This window comes from Thunnus albacares, chromosome 12 (genome assembly GCF_914725855.1).
Source record: "Thunnus albacares chromosome 12, fThuAlb1.1, whole genome shotgun sequence".
NCBI classification, from domain to species: Eukaryota; Metazoa; Chordata; class Actinopteri; order Scombriformes; family Scombridae; genus Thunnus; species Thunnus albacares.
This window is the reverse complement of record NC_058117.1, coordinates 24638932-24660755: the sequence shown is the minus strand read 5'-3', so window position 1 is coordinate 24660755 and position 21824 is coordinate 24638932. Positions and strand designations below refer to the sequence as shown.

At 36.4% G+C, this 21824-nt stretch overlaps 1 protein-coding gene and 1 long non-coding RNA gene across 2 annotated transcripts in view; one reads left to right on the top strand and one right to left on the bottom strand.

Moving 5' to 3' along the window:
• LOC122994024 overlaps positions 1-7707 on the bottom strand; it is a 105454-nt gene extending 97747 nt beyond the window's left edge. Inside the window, exon 1 of the mRNA XM_044368556.1 lies at positions 7614-7707. Coding sequence (XP_044224491.1) covers positions 7614-7671 — 58 coding nt within the window. The 5' untranslated portion in view covers positions 7672-7707. The remainder of the gene's footprint in view (positions 1-7613) is intronic.
• LOC122994026 overlaps positions 1-21824 on the top strand; it is a 103598-nt gene that overhangs the window by 24500 nt on the left and 57274 nt on the right. The gene's annotated exons all lie outside the window — the stretch shown is intronic.

The window sequence follows — 21824 nt, the reverse complement described above, 5'->3', positions numbered from 1 at the left end:
TATGTTCAGTGTATCATTCTTGAAAGAAATCTCTCCCACAATATTTGAGTGGGGAAAAAACTTCATGCTATATGATCATTTACAATACAAGGCCCTAAGTGATTCACAAAAATACACAATATGACATGAGAGTTTAGTTTTCTGGTTCTTGTAATAAATAATGTGTTTACATGTTTCGCTTAATTTACCCAAAAGTTAAATCAGCATACATACTCAAACAAATATTAGGGACAGAATTTATGCGTTGGTCAGTGTGTATCTGTTCAGATCTGTTCTGGTCTATTATTCTGATCACTGAGAAGTCCTGTCTGAAATCAGAAATCACATGACTATTACTTCAACCAAAAGGTTTTGAGTTTCCTTCAGTCTTTCGATATAAAAGGCCTGCTGCTGTTTCTTTGTTCTGCAGACAAACCTGTTTCAATCAGGCTGCATGAACAAACTTCAGGAACAAATATCTGAGGTTGTATTGATTTATGGTGTAAAACTGATTTATTTTTAAGGTAAAACAGGTTTATTAAGACAGACATCCTAAAGAAGAGGAAGCAAAACAAGTAGGTGAAATGAAGAAGATTTAATAAGCACCTAGGTTGGCTGTTGAAGTAGCAACACAACACTCTTCATTAAGAGAGACAGAATATTTTTACAAAGTTAAGAGGTTGTGATATGTAGCACAACAAGCAAGTGAAGCTCTGTAAACAAGACCACATTCCCACACACGCACAGTGGTGTCTGCTGTACTACTTGATAAGAATGTGCATGACAGGTTGGTTAGTGCAGAGTCGTCAACAAAAGTCATTTAAAAGTTTATACTGTGTATTTGTTGTATTAGTTTAGTTAGTTTGATTCACTTTAACACACTTATTTAGGTAGCTCACTGCACATGCAATATAACCACTTCCTTTCTCATTGCGCCACAGTGCATTTAAGACCTCTTACATTTTCAGGCTGCAAGATGAAAGATACCAGTGGTGTGGACATCAGTAAATTTTCAAACAGAAAACCGACATTTTGCGATAAAGAAAATGGAGCCTGTAAAGGCCTCATCGCTTGACGTCATCTTTCGAGCACTCTGAATTGCACCAATGATACGCGACAAAAAGACGTGTCAAAATGCAGCTCACATGAGAAAAGAGTTTAGTTTGTTTCCAAACACTCAGGTCAGATGGGTTGAAAACGTCACTTGGTCTCATGTAACCTTCTTCCTTTTATAAAGGACAGAATTATTGTGTTAGTCAGTGCTGCCAAATCTGCTTCTGCTTTGACCAAAAAGTTTTTGAGTTTCCTTCAGTCTTCAGATATGAAAGGTCTCCTGCTGTTGATCAGTGCTGCATCAACATTAGTTTAGTTTTGGTGTATTTAATTGACAGTGCATGAACATCTTCTTCATGGTCTTCTAATGCTGTTAGAATAGGAACTGTGTATCTTTAGTGCATTGAGACTTGATTTCAGTTGTTTTTAATAAGATCTTATATCAGTATGGTTTACAGGTTTAGGTTCACAGAAATTATGGACCAGACAGACAAAATATGACAATTATTTTTACAGTTTTGAGACCAACAAAATGAACGTTTTCTAATTTCAGTTGGACTTAAATAATCAGTAATGCACTAAATGCTGCTGTATTTAGATGGGAATCCACAGCTGTGGCAGAATGCATGATTTACAATATATCGACAGGGCAGGGTAGTTACTATCATGGACTGGCTCACGGTTCAGACAAAGAAGGACACAAAAGGTTGTAGGTCAACAAAGTAAACTTTTTATTAAATGAAACTATTTACAAAAACAAATACATAGATGTGAGATGTAAGTACATGGGTGAGTGGAAAATAATGCAGGAAGTTTGGATGCTGAAAGAAATGACAAATCAAACAAACAAAATTAGGGGATCAAGTGGGAGCTGAGAGAGAAGGAAGACCAGGTGAAATGTTTTGAAAATCAAAGAGCTTGTGTGTGTGTTAAAGTGGAACAGAAATACAGCTTTCCTAATGCACTGGTTAGCCTATAACCATGCACACCAAACACTTTATCCTAATGACTTGGCAGTCTATCGAAATGACCTCCATCTCTGCTATAACAGCTGCTTCACCCAGTCTGCTGTACTGGTGCTGCTGCTTGCTCCTCCTGAACCTGCCACATGCAGATGTCACTGAAGACAGCACTGTTTGTGCTGCTTTCTTGTGTTTAAATGTCTTGCTGTGAACTGAATTATTTCCAGATGTACCACGACCCACCTGTCCAAACCTGCTGCTCTCATTGTACAGCAGGTTTGAATATATACTGTACTGAGTATGTAAAAATGGAAAACATTTTTCTAACACGGTTGTTTGATTTATTTCTAGGATATCAATCAAGCCCAAGGTCCTAATCAGAATGAGGAAATGAAAGCGTATATGATGGATTTGTATAATTAATGATATTCTGCTTATGTATCAATTTGAAATTATTCCAGATGAGAATGTGCATGACAGATTGGTTGATGTAGATTTGTCTCCTCATTATTGCTTCTTGAGCTTCTCCATCAGGTGGACACTGATGACGGCAGACACCATGATGACCAGACCGACAGAAAACACGACTGTCTTCACCAGACACACAGAGATACCAGCAGAGAGACTCTCTGAACCTGCAACATAACAAAACTGTTATTTCATTACAGTACTGACAATACAGCACAACATATAACATACTGGATGTAACAAATTACCCCAAATACTGTATTTGGAAAACATTTTGTGTCTTTTTAAAATTTTGACAACTTTTCTGGCTTAAAAAATGGTCCACATAATTTTGTCTTACAAATATGTTGTTATTATACAGTAAGTATTCTAATTTATACATTTGAAAATAAATGTAGAGTAAAGTTGAGTTTTATGGCAGCACAATCATGGTATTTAATGAACTGTGTTGATTGATTCTTTATTTTTGCTTTTTGTGTTTAATTTTTTTCTAATTCAAACAATCAAGGTCTGTCGTACATATACTGTACTGCATTGAAGCAACAACTACAACAATATTAGACTGTCACTAACACAGACAGAAAGACACTTAAAAGAGAATATTTGCCATAAAAAAAAAACAGGTCCAATGAAAATGTCATTAAGACTTTATGATGTGCAAGTTAAATGAACACAAGAATTGAGCATTCTAACCTTCAAAAGTGAAATATATTTGCAGGGCATTTGTATTGAGATGCATTATATCTCAATACAGTACATTCCTATAATTTTGTGCAGCCCGTGTATGATCCCTATAGGGCAAAGTTGTAAATACATAATTTTAACTTTGTGACCAGAAGTCTATAAAAATGTTGCAGAAGTTTACTTTTACATTTCAGTTAAATAACTATATTCACATTTTGATTTGATTTCATCCATGAGACCCAACACATTGTCTTTCAGTCTCACCAGTATTTAGAGGGCAAAGAGTCTGAATCTTCTTCAAGTCTTTGGTCCAGCTGACCTGGTTGCTATGGTTACATATGATGTAGTCATTCAACAGGTAGACATGGAGAGAAGAATCAGAGGATGTGACCTCTGATCGCTCTCCTCCCTTCTGATAGCAGGTTTGAGTGTCACATCTAAAAGTGCTGCTGATGTGAGAGCGCTCTGTCCTGCAGCTCACAGTGAGGTTACAGGACTCTGTGCTGACACACACAGAGTCCACTGACAGGTTAACTGGAGACACTGGATCTAGGGGGAAAAATAGGTGTGAAAGATTATAAAATAGGGTCCGACGATGTATCAACATTTGAAATCTAATGAAACCTACCTTGAATTATGACCTTGTATTCAGCTAGATGTTGGTATTTGTCCCCAATTATCGATGCAGTGTAATCTCCACTGTCATTTTGTTGCACATTCTTCAACAGCAAAGAGAGATTTTGTAGAGATAACTCAGCCCTTCCTACATAACTGCCACTTGTTTTTGTTCTTTTATCAGGAGGTAATCTTACTACATTGTGAGTATTATTGAATTTCCATCTAAATTCATTGTCTTCAACTGGAACAGATTTCTTAACATCCAGATGTAAATCTTTCCCTTTCTGCACAAACACAGTTGTCACATCACTGGACCCTGTAAAAAGAACAGAAATAAAATAAAAAATGAATGTTGCTTTCACCTGACATTAATCAGTTGCTGCCACACTGATTAATGTTTTTAAATTACTTTTAGTAAAATAATGGCAGACACTCATTTAGATTAATGGACTGTCTATGTAATGATGATTCTTGGTGCATTTATAGCATTTTTATTAATGCTACATAATGCATTTTGCAATAACATATCACCTGATATGTTTTAGATATTTTGCATTGCTTTTTTGTTTGTTTGTTTTGGTTTTATGTGTGTGTGTGTGTGTGATTTTGAGTAGGGCTGTCCCCTGAGCGAGGAGCCTCTGATTTGAACCTTATGTTGTCTGTCAATGTATTTATAGTTTTCTTCCACTGCATCATTGTTCACAGAGACATAACTAATTACAGATATTTGAAATTGAGAAGATAAAGTGATGGAAAAGTTAAGAATTGACCCTCATGCTTTCCTGAAAGTGTCCATCCTCATAGGAGCAGAATCAACACTAACTAAATATAAACAATACATACATACTCCACCCTAACAAAATACAGATACTTCCTCTTCCATGTGCTGCTGCTACAATGTGACCATAATCATCATGCAGCCACCTGCTGTCTAAAAAGAGATTAATCTGGCTACAGTTACTCAGACCAAAATCACAATTATTAATAATTTAGCATAATTTCATTGTAATTGACACCTGGTAATGAACTGTTGCCAGTTGGGATGTTTGCAATTTGTAAAATCTCTGCTATAACACTGTAAATTTATTCAAACAAGTTGAATTTATCAGGAAAAAGAGTTTTAGAGGTTCAACAAAGAGTGAGAAGACAGAAGCTGCAGTTCCTCCAATAGTGACGTAGTTTTATGACGAGCTCTTCACTGTAGATTTAAATATATAAATATATACATATAGTTATATGGATGGTATGTGGCTGCTTGTATTGATATGGACACTAATCTTTGTCATGGATAGCAATATGTAAGCAATTATAACCCAAGACAAACAGAGGAAGACACACAAGTCTGCATCATTTTAGCACATGTCAAGCAATACAAACAAATGTTTGAAGAATTTAAAAAAGGCCGTCAAAAATGTACTGAGAAAAAAGGAAGTGAACGTTTGACTTCCTCAAGTGATTTTAACAGATTTTCTGTGAGAATAAATGCTGTTCTACATTTCAGCAGCTCTTTTCTCACACTAACAAATGTAATATGTAAGTACAAAATAGAACCTGTTCACCTAATGTGGTGACCAAAAAATGCTCTGACACACACACACACACACACACACACACACACACACACACACACACACACAGATGCACATGTTACAGGGAAAATGAGTTCAGGTTTGTCCTAAACCTCTGTGACGATATTGAGCCCTTTTTATGTCATTTTTTCAATAATCATAATTTATTGTGGTTCTCTCATTAATTTGTGTAATCTTACTCTGCATTTTAAGGTTGTGTCTCTACATCTTGTCCATATTCATACCCTTTTTGTAAATAAAGTTGTAAAGTCTGTAAAAAGAATTTGGGGACTGTCTCAGTGTTTCATTGTTTGTTTTAATATATCAGGACTCCCAGGAAATCAGGATTGATACTTAATTGATTTAAAAGAATATGATGTGACTGATTTTGCCTGGTTCCAGACGTCTGAATCGCCGCCCACATCTTAGGCTTTGAAACTACATTCAGATTCTCATGTTGCAAAACTCAATTTATAGAAAACATAATTAAGATAAAAATAAATTAAAGGGGACATATTATGCTTTCCTTATTTTCAGTCCTATATATAATGTCACAATGTCAGATGTTCATGTTAAAAGCGGACAATGTGTCAAATAACGAGGTAAACGTATGTAAAAGTAATCCCTGTGTGTCGGCTTCAGACTGCTCTGAATACTCAGTTTCAAAGGGTTTTTTTCTACTTTCAGCCCGAGCCGACATCAGCTTGTGACAGATTTCTTTATATGGTCATCTGCTAGATGCACAGCACAAGTTCACTACTCTGCTCTGGGGGTGGTCACGCTGAGCCATGACTGCATTACAAAGTAAAATAAGTAGTTTACCTATTGGCTGGTCGTCTGCAGCTCTACATCAAACATCATCATCACTCTGGCTGTTTCTAGTTGTACTATTCCTCTCTGTGTTATTTCTAACTGATTCGCTGAACAGATAGCTCCAAATATCTCCATATGTTGTTGTTTCAACTGGTTTTTAGTACTGCTAATAAAGCTCTGCTACTTTACTGAGGAACATGTTTAATTTCCTGTGAATTCTTCACAATAACAGTCTCCTGGTTTTTAGTCATTTAAAAGCTTTTAATTTGAGACAGTAAAGCAGGAAATGTTTGGTTTGCATCATTGACTGTATATAAATATAGACGTCATGACAGATCCCAAAAAGTGAAGCCAAGACATCTCAATCACCCCCTGGTGGCTGGCTGCAGTATAGGTCATAAGTCCCGCCCCCTCCATGTTAGTGAATGGGACATTTTTCCCAGAGATGGTTTCTGTAATTTCAGGTAGTTCTTATCACACTGCTGTTTGTCCAAGTGCTCATTTTTTCTGAAAAGTTTGTTGTTAATTAGTTATTTCACGATATAGAAAGGGGGTCTGACATCATGATTGACAGCTGTGACAGCTGCTCTCAAACCTCCGTCAGGCAGCAGGATGGCTAAGGGGGCTTGTTCTGCAGGCCTTCATCCTGCCACCCGACTTTACTGCACAGACTCTGTCTCCAAAGATATCACGCAAGCAAGATGGCAGAAAGGAGATATTTTGGCCTCACTTTTGCATCGCGGTAGGAAGTGGAGACGTGTTGTCCATATTTATATACAGTCGATGGGTTGCATTGGCGGTAAAGTTACACAACTCTGATACGTAAAACTGGCCATCAGAACAGTGTGGGTTCATCGGGAGGGGGGCCTTAAAGAGACAGGAACTAAAACTGCCTGTAAAGAGAAACAGTGTATACTGAGGGGCTGCATAAAGGGCCAGTATAAGATAAATAAGGAGTTTTTCAAGTGTGAATCATGCAAAGCTACTCTAAAAATTTAGAGTTGATATGAGCATTATAGGTCATCTTTAAAGATAAATCAGCCTAACAGTGCAGATATTGAAAGAAAATATACTGAATGTCAAAAGCTCCACAAATGTAGAGATATACTGAAAGTAAAACCAGAAAATAAAGAGCGCGTGCCTCTACTATAATACTCTATATTCATTATTTTAATAACACAAAAACGTTTTAATTTTTTAAAAATCTCTGTCTGAATATATTCTGGTCTTGTACAAGAATGAAGAATTCTAGTTTAATGTATTGTGTTCAAATTTCTTATCTTATCATTGATTATTGTAATTTTTCTCATTTACATCAACCAGAACATTAACAAACCCCATTTTTTGGACAATGGATTGGGATGGAGTAATACATGACAACAACAAGTTCCAGTAGTGCCTCACTACAACAATCAGACTTTGAAAACAAAGTCAAACAACAGAAAATATTTAAAGAAAACTGTTTTACCTTGTGTTTCCCATGAATGCAGCACACAAACAGCAAAGAGAAGAATGACAAGAGCCATTGTGCATATGAGCTGTATGAGGAAGTGGTAACACTATTTGTGAACTGTGACCATGCTGAGTGGTAACTTGTCTTCTCGGAAGTCTCTGTACAAGCCACAGATCTCACTGAGCAGTTTTTTATTGAAACTCTTGCTACTGAAGAGTCTGATTTTTCACATCATTTTTGGAATATTTGATTACCACAAAAAAAATCAGCCTCCTGCCAAGACACTCATCATAAAAAAACCTAAAAGAATACACTACTGAAAAAGCTGAAATTAAATATGGCCTTTAATCTCATAATCAAGTTTAAGTCATTTTTTAGAGAGAACGGTCTCATTTGAAAATATGTTTTGAACAGATCTATCTGCACTTTAGACAGCGTTAACACTCCTGAGCTTAATGTTAATTAAAGAACGGTTAAAAAGGTTAAAAACACATGTTCCATATCATTTCCAACATATTCATATCCATCATACTTCATCTGTCATGTCTAACCATCATCATCACACATTTCCATCAGAACAAAATAATTATCAGTGATTTACAACATCACTTTCATTTCATATTCACACCTCTTAACACTCACTTCTGGTGTCATCATCTTACAACTCATTTTCCACTGTAGACGATTTACTCTTCATGTCCTTGTCGTCTAGACTGAAGATTAAAAGGCTTTGACAAAATGTCCATTTTTAATTTCATGTTTTTAGTAACTCAAAAATCATATGAAAGTACAGATGTCTCCCACACGTCAATGGTGAAAGGAGAGACTCTTCAATGTTTAACATGTGCAACTTAAAACAACCATGTTGGCATTTACACTGAGATGTAAATGCCAACCCGAGATGTGCTGCCCTCCTGCCAACACACTCGTCATAAAAAACTAAAAGAATAAGTGTACTGGGCTCAGCAGCACCTGGTCTTCTTTAAGTCACTGTACGATCCACAGATCTCAATGTGAAGTTTTTATTTAAACTGTTGCGATACATATTTCACATGTAATTTTAGCAATATTAGAGCAACACAAATGAATTCAGAATATTAATGTAATTAAAGTTCTGCTAGGTACAGCAAGACAGTCTACCTGCAGGGCTCCTCTGTAGTGACACTTCTGGTGCAGGTCAAGTCAAGTCAATTATTTTAAAGAGCCCATTTAAAAACAATGGACACTGACCAAAGTGCTTTACAGAGAGATTAAATTATGGGATTATTTGATGGATGATTACAATATGAAAAAAAAACACAGGAATGATCAAATATAAACACAGACATGAATAAGAGGATATAAGAAAATGAATATCTTGATAAAATCATAACACAAACAGCATTGCACAAACAACAAATAAAAATACAGATAAAGGCAAGAGTGTGGTCAGGCATGTCTTCATGCTGACAATTAAGAGGCTAAAGAAAAGAGATGGGTCTTAAGAGGGGTTTAAAAAATATCAATAGAGGGGGAAGATCTAATTGTTGATGGTAAACTTTTTATAGTAATAATAATAATATGTTGTATGTTATATGTTGTGGGCATTTTGGTCTGAGAAACTGTAGCCTGACATCTCTCTTTTTAGACAGCAGGTGGCTGCATGGTCATTATGGTCACATTGTAGCAGTACATGGAAGAGGAAGCATCTGTTTTTTGTGAGGGGGAGTATGTATGTATTGTTGATATTTAGTTAGTAGTGATTCTGCTCCTGCGAGGATGGACACTTTCCAGAAGGCGTGAGTGTCAATACTTTTAACGAACAGTCCATCACTTTATCTTCTCAAATTCAGATATCTGTAATTAGTTATGATGAGTTCAACTCAAATATTTTTCATGTCTACATGATGCAGGTGGAAAAAACTTAAATGCACTGTAAATGCACACAAATAAGGTTCGATTCATAGGCTCCTAGTAGGACAGCCATACTCAAAATCACACACACACACACACAAAGAAAAAACACGATGCAAAACATTAAAAAAAGATCAAAATATTCAAATTACACCTCAAACATTCATTTTTATGATTTCAGACAAGTAAAACAATGACAGTCTCACTTAGATTCATGGACTGTCAATATAACAGTAAATCTGGATGCATTTATAGCAGTTTTATGAGTGCTATATAATGCATTCTGCCATTAAACTCACAAAAAGCACGCGAAAGGCCCACTCAGGAGCCAGTGTTTGGTTTGTCCGTTCTGGGCTACTGTAGAAACATGGTGGTGCAACATGGCGGGCTCCGTGGAAGAAGACCCACTCTCTATGTAGATATAAAGGGCTCATTCTAAGGTAACAAAAACACAACCATTCTTATTTTCAGGTGATTATACACTAATTAAAACATACTTATGATTATTATATTCCATTTCTGCCAATATTTCTGCCAATAGATCCCATAAATCTTACACAAACCTACTGTAAGTCAGCTAAAGAATTGTGAAGAAAGTAATTGTGCACGTTAAAACAAAATTTTTAAAAAAGTCAAATGTTACTACATCACATTACAAATCTTACACATTGCTGTAAGGTGAGGTGCCGGGTAGAGGGGTCTTAATCCAGACAGAGACTTCACTAGTGAGACTAAACTGAGGTTGAACCGTAGAAGCAGTCTACAGCCCTCCATTGGTTGATTCTGCTGCCAATCAAACATGTCTGTGCTCCTATTGACTAGTTTTACTGCCTCTACCTCGGTTTTTTTTCTCCTGTTCTTCTCTCTTGGGCAGTTTTACTGAGCAGGGCGCATTTAAAGTTAAAGTTAAAGTTTAAAGGATGACCTGAAGCGTCTTCTGTGGCATTCTGATTAGGTCTTTGCACTGGATTGATGTCCTAGAAATAAATCAAACGACCATGTTAGACATTTTTTTGGACTGATGTGTTCCACAGCGCTCTCCACCACCATCATCAAAAGAACAAATGAGGGAATATCTTTTTGAAGAATGATGTTCATCCCTCCAGAATAATTCCAGAGACTTGTAGAATCATTGCCAAGGTGCATTGAAGCTGTTCTGCTGGTCCAACACCTTACTAAGACACTTTATGTTGGCTTTTCCTTTAATTTGTCACCCATCTGTATGTTCAGCAAGTTTGTGTTTGGCTTAAACTTAACATTAGTCAACAATTAGGTATTTATTCATCAACATTGTAACACTCGAACCAGTGATCAAACATTAACATGAACAGTGTCTCTAGTCTCTAGAATATCAGAAGATAATTTTTGGGGGTAAATTGAGCCATTGACTCAACTGACCCCAACATCACTGGCATGTTTTACCCCACAACCTCCATTTTTGACAAAACTGTTTCACACAGTGGCTCAAATCAACAATTATGCTAAGTTTATGACCTTGTTTTGTAGCTTATACTGACTTAAATTAACATGTAATAATGTCCAAAACTCATCTTTTTTTATTAAGATACAAGACTGATAACTTTAGTAACATGATGAATTCACTTGGCATGAGAAAAATCTTTTTTTTTTGCTCTGTTTTGCTGACCACTCTCTCCATGTGCTTGAGTCCAAGACAGATTGAGTAATGTGAACCATACTTTCTTAATTTGTGGTCCCATGATTACTTTTGTTTACGGTTACCTGGATAAAGGGGGTGGCTCATTTTACCCACTGGCTTGATTTACCTCGTTCTCCCCTACAGTATATATTCAAACCTGCTGTTCAATGAGAACTCAAACTGCAGGTTTGGACAGGTGGGTCGTGGTACATCTGGAAATAATTCAGTTCACAGCAAGACATTTAAACACAAGAAAGCAGCACAAACAGTGGCATCTGCATGTGGCAGGTTCAGTAGAAGCAAGCAGCAGCACCAGTACAGCAGACTGGGTGAAGTAGCTGTTATAGCAGAGATGGAGATCATTTAGATAGACTGCCAAGTCATTAGGATAAAGTGTTCAGTGTGCGTGGTTATAAGCTGACCAGTGCATTAGGAAGGCTGCATTTCTGTTCCACTTGAACTGACACAAGGTTTTTAATTGACTGTTAAATTATTCACAATGTGAAATTCTGTTCCTCAGTTTGACAAGCAAAGTTGGGAGAGTTATGTTGTTATGACCCACCCTTAGTCGGCCCTATGGGGCGAACAACATTCCACCATTTACCAAAAATAAAACTCCAGCACCTTTTAAAATACCCCAAACCATGGGATTTATTGACAAAAACATACAAAACAACCAGGAGGCTAAATAAATGCTAAAAAAACAATCAAAATACAACAGAAAAACTAAATAACATAAAGTCCCAGGCTGAGAGGCAAGACCAGTGGTCCACAAACAGGAAGCTCCCTTCTCTGCAGCAGGGATCTGGAGCATTTAACCCTTCCTCCCTCGCCAGGTGCACCTCACTGTAGACTGATTATGTGGAGGAGACCTGAGCAGAGCAATAGACAGGAGAGGAAAAGGACAGAAACCACAGAAAATACATGCAGCCGTAACACATGTAGAAAAAAAAAAGAAAACAACAACACTGTGGCGCTCACCTGAGGAACAGCATTTACTGTTTTTGCACTGTTGGTCTGTCAAAAAACATTGTTGATTTGCTTAATAATAATAATGATAATAATGATAATAATAAAGGCTATCATGATTGAGGTTAGCAAGATTAATTCAGGAAGCAAAACAACATGTAAAATTCAAGATGGACAGATTTTGGCAGAAAAAGAAAATAAACCTGTTGATGCTTATTGAGCTCAAATACAAAATATGATGTTTATCTTGTTCTGGAGTTCACTGTAGTGGGAGGGACTTTGTCTTTTAGGTCGAATTTTTTTGGAGCAGTTTGGACAAAACTTGATTTGCATTTGAACAACAGAAATGAATGAAAAAGATCCAGTTGATGTTCTTCATAATCTTATTTAATTAAGTTTAAACTTTGCTCCTTTTGTTACGAGCTTCACCATTATTGTTACTGGTTGATAGATATTCAGTCGAGTTTTTATATAGGAGAGAGGAGTTGTTTCAGCTTGTAAAGGTGGGAATGACAGAAAAGGAATCACCCAATGGCATATTTTTGGTATTTACAGAAAGAGCCTTAGACTAAAAAAATTAAGTGAAAGTAACAACTTTTTTGCTTTAAGAGAACTCAAGAAACCTCTTTTACCAAGCAGGTCTATGTTTCCAAAGCAAAATATATATTTTAATTTCAGTTGGACTTCAATCATTCTGGTGGCATTTTTTTATTCATACATAGGAGGTTTGTGGGTGTGGTAGATATTCTCTGCTACAATACTGGAATTCAAATACAAACAGCGATGAAGATTTTAATTACATTATTACTCTTGTGCTGAAATTTACATTGGAACTTACTTATAGTGATTCTTTTGAAAAGGCCAAAGCAAATACAAAGATGACGACCAAACAGCTGACTATGATGCCTATTCTTAGTCTCCCATTAGTAGCTGTAAATAAACAAACAAACAAACAAAAAATAGATCAGAGATGTTGACATATTTTAAGATTGCAGTTTAAATTTCATAATAATTTCTGGGTGGCAGAAATAATCTCTCTGTCTGAGTTAAACCTCAAAGAGTTTTGGACCACCAACCCTCTAAAAGTCAATGGATGTTAATATGTTGTCCCCCGCAGTATTTGGTAATAAATCTTTATGGATGAGGGTGATTTCCACTGCATGACAAGCAGTGTGTGTAAACTGTGCATTATTGTCAGTTAGCTGTTATGTCTTTCAGTCTCACCAGTATTTAGAGGGCAGAAATCCTGAATCTCCTTCATGTCTTTGGTCCAGTTGACCTGGTTGCTGTGGTTACAGATGATGGAGTCATTCAGCAAGTAGACATGGAGAGAAGAGCCAGACGTTGTGTCCTCTGGTTGCTCTTTTCCCTCCTGATTGCAGGTTTGGTTGTCACATCTAAAAGTGCTGTTGATGTGAAAGTTGTGTGTACTGCAGGTCACAGTGAGGTTACAAGACTCTGTGCTGTTAGACACAGAGTCCACTGACAGCTTAACTGGAGACACTGGATCTGGAAAAACAACATTTATGTGAAGGGTTTTGGAAATTAGAGTACTATTGTGTCAACATTTCAAAATTATAATGAAAAAATGATAAGAAACTTACTTTGGACAATGACCTTGTATTCAGCTATGTTTCGGTCTCTTTCACCAGTCACTAGTGCAACATAACGTCCACTGTCGGCCTGTTGTAGATTCTTTAATAGCAAAGAGCGATTTTGATCAGGCAACTCAACCCTTCCTGAGTACTTTTCAAAGATTTTTTTTTGGTTATCATATGATAATCTTACTACAGAGTAAGTGGCATTGAATATCCAAAAAAAATGTTCCCCCTCAGTGAGCTTAATATATTCCTTGACTTCCAGAAGTACATCATCTCCCTGCTTCACAAACACAGGAGTCACAGCTGTGGACCCTAAAAGAACATATCAAAAAAGAACAGATGTCAAAATCATGTATGTGCATATTTAATCATTAGTGTTTTTATAGTGGTCATAATTTGATTGAAAATTAATTATTTTGGTAGTTTGTTATTATTTTCTTTTCATATTTATTAATGTTTGTGTTTATTCGTTTGTTTATTGAGGTGAAGGATTAATAAATGGCTGTCAAATTTGAGCTGTTAAAGCAAGTTTAAAGTTGGCTTTATATTGCAGAGTGGGGTACAAAGGAGTGAGGTCTGCACACTGTTAAGCTCCCAATAAATATTTTTATTCTCTTCTTTGAGGCAATGTTTCGATCTGTAAGATCTTCCTCAGGCTCATTACTATTCCTATTCTATTTAAACTCTTTTTAATGCACAAATTGAAGGAACTGGCAGAATTACATTTCACTGTGATTTTATCTTATATGATAATCTTATGATATCTTACATGTGACAAATAAACTTGGCCTGTGGATATTATTCCTGCTCCCTGCAGAGATTGAGTCCCTGCAAGACACATACGGACATGTGTCCTGCACTGTTGTGGTGTGAAAGATGTCCAATGCTTTAATATTCAAAAACCCTAAAACTCGAAAAGTTCAATATATTTAGAGGTTAGATCTCATGTACATCGAGGCCAGACAACATTCAAACTTCCTGTCACTCTTCCCGAGCCCTCACCTCTCACAGTGGTTGAGCAATAATGTGGTAAAATGTAGTTGTTTTTTGTTGCCTGTCAATGAAAATGTAGTTGGCTGTAAAAGCTACAACACCACAAATCTGATCAAACAAGTCCGATTCAAACAGGAAATGTAGTTGTCTAACATGATTTCCATTGTGGGTTTAAATGTACAGTTGACCCATCTGTGTGTGTGCGTGTGTGTGTATACATCATGTTAGCATGCAAACGGTACAAATGAAGGGTTTCTGGAACTAAAGATGGTGAAGAAATGCACTGAGGAAAAGACGGAAGTGAACTAGCAGCTGCTTGGTTTCCACAAGTAGTTGAGCTCAAGTTTGAATTTTAAAAGCTCCACGAATGTTATCTACTGGAACGGCTGAAAGAATTACTGAAAGTGAAAGCAGAAAATAAAGAGCACATACCTCCACCATAATGTTCGTTACTTTAATAAAACAAAAACATTTAGATTTTTTTTTTTTTTTTTTTTTTGCATTGGCAGTAAAGCTACACAACTCTGATGCATAAAACTGGCCAATCAGAACAGAGAGGGCTCATCGGGAGGTGGGCCTTAAAGAGAGATATAGTGAATTTAAAACCAGAAAATAAAGAGTGTGTGCCTCTACCATAATACTCCATATTCATCACTTTAATAACACTAAAAGGTTTTAATTTTCTTAAAATCTCTGTCTGGATATATTCGGGTCTTGTACAAGAATGAAGAATTCTAGTTTAATGTGTCGTATTCTAATTTCTCTGGTACTGAAGAATATTTTATCATTGATTTTTGTAATTCTTTTCATTTACATCAACCAGAATGTTAACAAACCTAATTTTTTGAACCATTGATAGGAATGGAGTAATAAATTACAACATCTGAAAAGAATTACAATTTTTAGTGAACACATGGCTCAGTTTTATAGTATATTGTGTCAATAATGTCTGAATCAAAAACAAGTTCCAGTAGTGCCTCACTACAACAACCAGACTTTGAAAACAAAGTCAAACAACAGAAAATATTTAAAGAAAAATGTTTTACCTTGTGTTTCCCATGAATGCAGCACACAAACAGCAAAGAGAAGAATGACCAGAGCCATTGTGCATATGAGCTGCATGAGGAAGTGGTAACACTATTTGTGCCCTGTGACCATGCTTAGTGGTAACTTGTCTTCTCGGAAGTCTCTGCATAATCCACAGATCCCACTGAACAGTTTTTATTGAAACTCTTGCTACTGAAGAAATAGTCTGATTTTTCACATCATTTTTAGAAAATTTGATTATCACAAATAAAATCAGCCTCCTGCCAAGACACTCATCATACAAAAAACCTAAAAGAATACACCTACTGAAAAAGCTGAAATGAAATATGGCCTCTAATCTCATAATCAACTTTATTAAATAATTTTTTAGAGAGAACGGTCTCATTTAAGAGTATTTTTCAACAGATCTCTCTATCTGCACTTTAGATAGTATTAACACCCCAGAGCTTAATGTTAATTAGAGAATGATTAAAAACACGTTCCATACAATTTCCAACATATTCATATCTATCGTCTGTCATGTCTAACCACCATCATTTAAACTGAGATGTAAATGCCAACCTGAGATGTGCTGCCCTCCTGCCAACACACTTGTCATAAAAAAAAACTATAAAAAACAGATCTCAATGCGAACAGTTTTCATTGAAACTGTTGCGATATATATTTCAGATGTAATTTTAGCAATATTTGAGTACTCATATGAATGTACTTAGCACTGTGGACAAAACTGAAGAGCCGGCATCATCGGTAATTAAAGTTCTGCTAGGTACAGCAAGACAGTCTATCTGCAGGACTCCTCTGTAGTGACACTTCTGGTGCAGGTCAAGTCAAGTCAATTTTTTTAATGAGCACATTAATAAACAATGGATGTTGACCAAAGTGCTTTACAGAGAGATTAAATTGTGGGATTATTTGATTGATGATTATATTCAAATAAAAATACAGACATAAATAGAGAACATAAGAAAATGAATAAAAGCATAGAATATCTTGATAAAATCATAACACAAACAGCATTGCGCAAACAACAAATAAATACAAAGGGATAAAAGCCAGAGTGTGGTCAGGCATGTCTTCATGATGACAATTAAGAAGCTAAAGAAAAGAGACTCTTTAGAGGGGTTTAAAAAATATCAATAGAGGGGGAAGATCTAATAATAACAATATGTTGTATGTTATATGTTGTGGGCATTTTGGTCTGAGAAACTGTAGCCTGACATCTCTCTTTTTAGACAGCAGGTGGCTGCATGATCATTATAGTCACATGGTAGCAGTACATGGAAGAGGAAGCATCAGTTTTTTGTGAGGGGGGAGTATGTATGTATTGTTGATATTTAGTTAGTAGTGATTCTGCTCCTACGAGGATGGACACTTTCCAGGCAGAGTGTCGATACTTTTAATGAACAGTCCATCACTTTATCTTCTCAAATTCAGATATCTGTAATTAGTTATGATGAGTTCAACTCAAATATTTTTCATGTCTACATGATGCAGGTGGAAAAAACTTAAATGCACTGATGGACAAAATAAGGTTCAATTCATAGGCTCCTAGAGGGACAGCCATATTCAAAATCACACACACACACACACACACATAAAAAACATGATGCAAAACATTTAAAAAGATCAAAATATTCAAATTACACCTCATACATTCATTTTTATGATTTCAGACAAGTAAAACAATGACAATCTCACTTAGATTAATGGACTGTCAATATAACAGTAAATCTGGATGCATTTATAGCAGTTTTATGAGTGCTATATAATGCATTCTGCCGTGAAACTCACAAAAAGCACGAGAAAGGCCCACTCAGGAGCCAGTGTTTGGTTTGTCCGTTCTGGGCTACTGTAGAAACATGGTGGTGCAACATGGCGGGCTCCGTGGAAGAAGACCCACTCTCTATGTAGATATGAAGGGCTCATTCTAAGGTAACAAAAACACAACTTCTTATTTTCAGGTGATTATACACTAATTAAAACATACTTATGATTATTATATTCCATTTCTGCCAATATTTCTGCCAATAGATCCCATAAATTTTACACAAACCTACTGTAAGTCAGCTAAAGAATTGTGAAGAAAGTAATTAGCCAATGTGCACGTTAAAACACATTTTTTTTTAAAAATCAAATGTTTGTTACTACATCACATTACAAATCTTACACATTGCTGTAAAGTGAGGTGCGGGGTAGAGGGGTCTTAATCTAGACAGAGACTTCACTAGTGAGACTAAACTGAGGTTGAACCGTAGAAGTTGTTTACAGCCTTCCATTGGTTGATTCTGCTGCCAATCAAACATGTCTGTGCTCCTATCAACTAGTTTTACTGCCTCCGCCTCTGTTATTTTTTCCTCCTGTTCGTCTCTCTCGGGCAGTTTTACTGAGCAGGGTGCGTGCCTTTGTCCCCCTCAGCAAGTCAGAGCCCATAAGCCCCACCCTGCGGTGATGTGACGGTGTTTATATCAAGCAGCCCCAGCTGCACTCAGACACAGAGCTGAGCGGCTCGCTGATCACTTGTTTATTCAAAGTTTATTAAACGTGTCGCGTGTCTAATTAACTTTACACTTAACAGTCCATGTTTCATTAGCAAAAGGCTTGCAGGACGGTCCAGTATGACCTCTGAGTAATATGTTTGAAGACTACTCTGGCTGAGCCGGACTGAGAATCCATCATGACACATTGTGATTTAGTCCTGTGAATGCATATTATCTGTGTTTTTCAGTTCAGGGTGGTGGTTGGATTTCAGAGTTTTGTTAACTGGAGCATAAATGGTCTCTGACGGGGTGGTGTTTTTACTCTCAGTGGATCCTGTGGGTCTAGTTGGAAATCCTACCAAAGCATAGGTAGAGTTTAAAGGACGACCTGGAGCATCTTCTGTGGCATTCTGATTAGATCGTTAGGCTGGAATGATGTCCTAGAAATAAATCAAACAACCATGTTAGATTTTTTTTCCATTTTTACTTTACTTGAAATACTCAGTAGGGGAGAACGGGGTAACATGAGCCACGTTTTATGCAAAACGAAAGTATATTTGTTTCAAATAATAGTTACTATATACACCTCAGGTTGTTGTGTACCCATGGAAATTAAAACAAGTTATCTAATTATTATGGTTTTAGAACAATGAGCCATCAAAAAAAGTTAATCCTATGGCACAATTTGCCCCAAGGTAGGGGTAATATGAGCATGGGGGTAAATTGAGTGCAAGTCAGCAAGTTTGTGTGTGGATTAAACTTAACATTAGTCAACAATTAGGTATTTATTCATCAACATTGTAACACTTGAACCAGTGATCAAACATTAACATGAACAGTGTATCTAGTCTCTAGAATATCAGAAAATAATTTTTGGTGGGTAAATTGAGCCATTGACTCAACTGGCCCCAACATCACTGGCACGTTTTACCCCACAACCTCCATTTTTGACAAAACTGTTTCACACAGTGGCTCAAATCCACAATTATGCTAAGTTTATGACCTTGTTTTGTAGCTTACACTGACTTAAATTAACATGTAATAATGTCCAAAACAAATCTATTTTAATTAAGATACAAGACTGATAACTTTAGCAACATGATGAATTCACTTGGCATGAGAAAAATCTTTTCTTTTGCTCTGTTTTGCTGACCACTCTCTCCATGTGCTTGAGTCCAAGATGGATTGAGTAATGTGAACTATACTTTCTTAATTTGTGGTCCCATGATTACTTTTGTTTATGGTTACCTAGATAAAGGGGGTGGCTCATTTTACCCACTGGCTCTATTTATCCCCTTCTCCCCTACTGATGTTCTGTTTGTTGCCCACAGTTGGCTGTGCATTTTGTCCTTTCCTTTGACTGTATTAAACAACTGCAGCATCACACAGCAGCTGAAAGTGCAGCTTTAAATTAAGAGAGTGAAATATTTAGTAGTTCAAACATGGGTGCAAAATTTTCTGCCTTGTATTTCCCCAAAAGAATTGTATTCCTGGCAGTGTGGAAAAGGCTTTGAAACTCAAGTAAAGTAACAGCAGTAAAGGAAATTTCAAAATAACAACTAGAAATGACTCAAAGAGCACATATCTCCACCATAATCCTCTATGTTTGGTGCTTTAATAAAACAAAAGGGTAAAACAATGGACGTTGACCAAAGTGCTTTACATTTTGAGATTATGAGATTATTTGATTGATGATTACAATCAAACAAAAACACAAGTATGATCAAATACAAATACAGACATTAATAAGAGGACATGAGAAAATGACTAAAAGCATAGAATATCTTGATAAAATCATAACACAAACAGCATTGCACAAATAAGATACAAACTGATAAAAGCCAGACTGTGGTCAGGCATGTGTTCATGATGATAATTAGCCAGGGCAGCCAGAGACTATGATGTTTATCTTTGTGATACTGGGACTTCTGCTCTGTGAAGAATTAGCAGGTAGGACAAACATATTACATTTTAATTCTATTACAGATACAGCAATGATACCTGAGCAGACTTCTATGATTAATGCACTGAGCATTGTGGGAACAACTGAAGAGCCTGTAATCATCTGTAATGAAAGTCCTACGAGGTTCTACAGCTTTGAGCTCATGATTAGGAACAAACATGCAATTTTAAAGGTTTTTATTAGAGCAGCAGGAAAGAAGGGGATACTCTAGCTTGATGAGGGTTTCATTGCCCTTTTTTAAGAATCAGCAAAAATTCTCAGACAACAAAAAAGCAACAAAATTATTTCTTGAGGGTTCTTTGCTTTTATTTGCTGTTAAACAACACAGATTTAAGACAGAGCTGATATGAGTCAACCCCTTTAAAGATCCCCTCCATACATGTTTTAACATATATAAATAGTCTGTTTTGAATAATAATTTGTCTTTGGTGTGGTTTTTCCACAAAACAGTTCCATTACTATGTTTGTTAAAATGGCATCACCTCCTTCTGCCTCATTGAAAAATCCAGTATATATGAACAACATTTATGGAAACAAATACAAATGGTTTAGTAAAAATGTGATTATCATTATTATTATTGGTGTTGGTGTTTATTTGTTTATTATGTTCTGCAGAGGAGGTTAAAAGTACTGTGTTGTGTGTGTTTGATAAAGAATATATGTCAGTTAAGTTCAAAGAACAGGATACAGCATTGTAGGCCAGAAGAAAGCAACAATAAAGAAAAACAAATATCCATCATTTCTGGCTACGACAAGCTTCATCATTTTGAGGTCAAATGCTATGAAAATAAATGAATATAAATGTGATTATGTGTCTCTGTTGTTATTACAGGGTCTGGTGCTGTGACTCCTGTGTTTGTGAAGAAAGGAGATGATGTACTTCTGGAAGTCAAGAAACCTGTTGGACTGACTGAGGCGGAAGATTTTTTTTGGAAATTCAATATCAGTTACTCTGTAGTAAAGTTATCATATGATAACAAAAAAAAAATCTTTGAAAAGTACTCAGAAAGGGTTGAGTTGACTAATCAAAATGGCTCTTTGCTATTAAAGAATCTACAACAGGCCGACAGTGGACATTATGTTGCACTAGTGACTGGTGCAAGAGACTGAATCATAGCTGAATACAAGGTCATAGTCCAAAGTACGTTTCTTATCATTTTGTCATTGTAAATAATTGAAATATTGACATAATAGTATCCTGATTTCCAAAACCCTTCACACAGATGTTTTTTTCCAGATCCAGTGTCTCCAGTTAAGCTGACAGTGGACTCTATTTCTAACAGCGCAGACTCCTGTAACCTCACTGTGACCTGCAGTACACAGGACCGTAACATCAGCAGCACTTTTAGATGTGACACCAAAACCTGCAATCAGATGGGAGGAGAGCAATCAGAGATCTCAACCTCTGGCTCTTCTCTCCATGTCTACTTGTTGAATGACTCCATCATCTGTAACCATAGCAACCAGGTCAGCTGGACCAGAGACATGAAGGAGATTCAGAGTTTCTGCCGTCTTGCTGGTAAGACTGAAAGACAATGTTCTGACTGTTGGGCCTCACCAATGAAATCAAATCAAAATTTGAAGATAGTTATTTAACTTAAATGTTACTTTAGTAAACTACTGTGA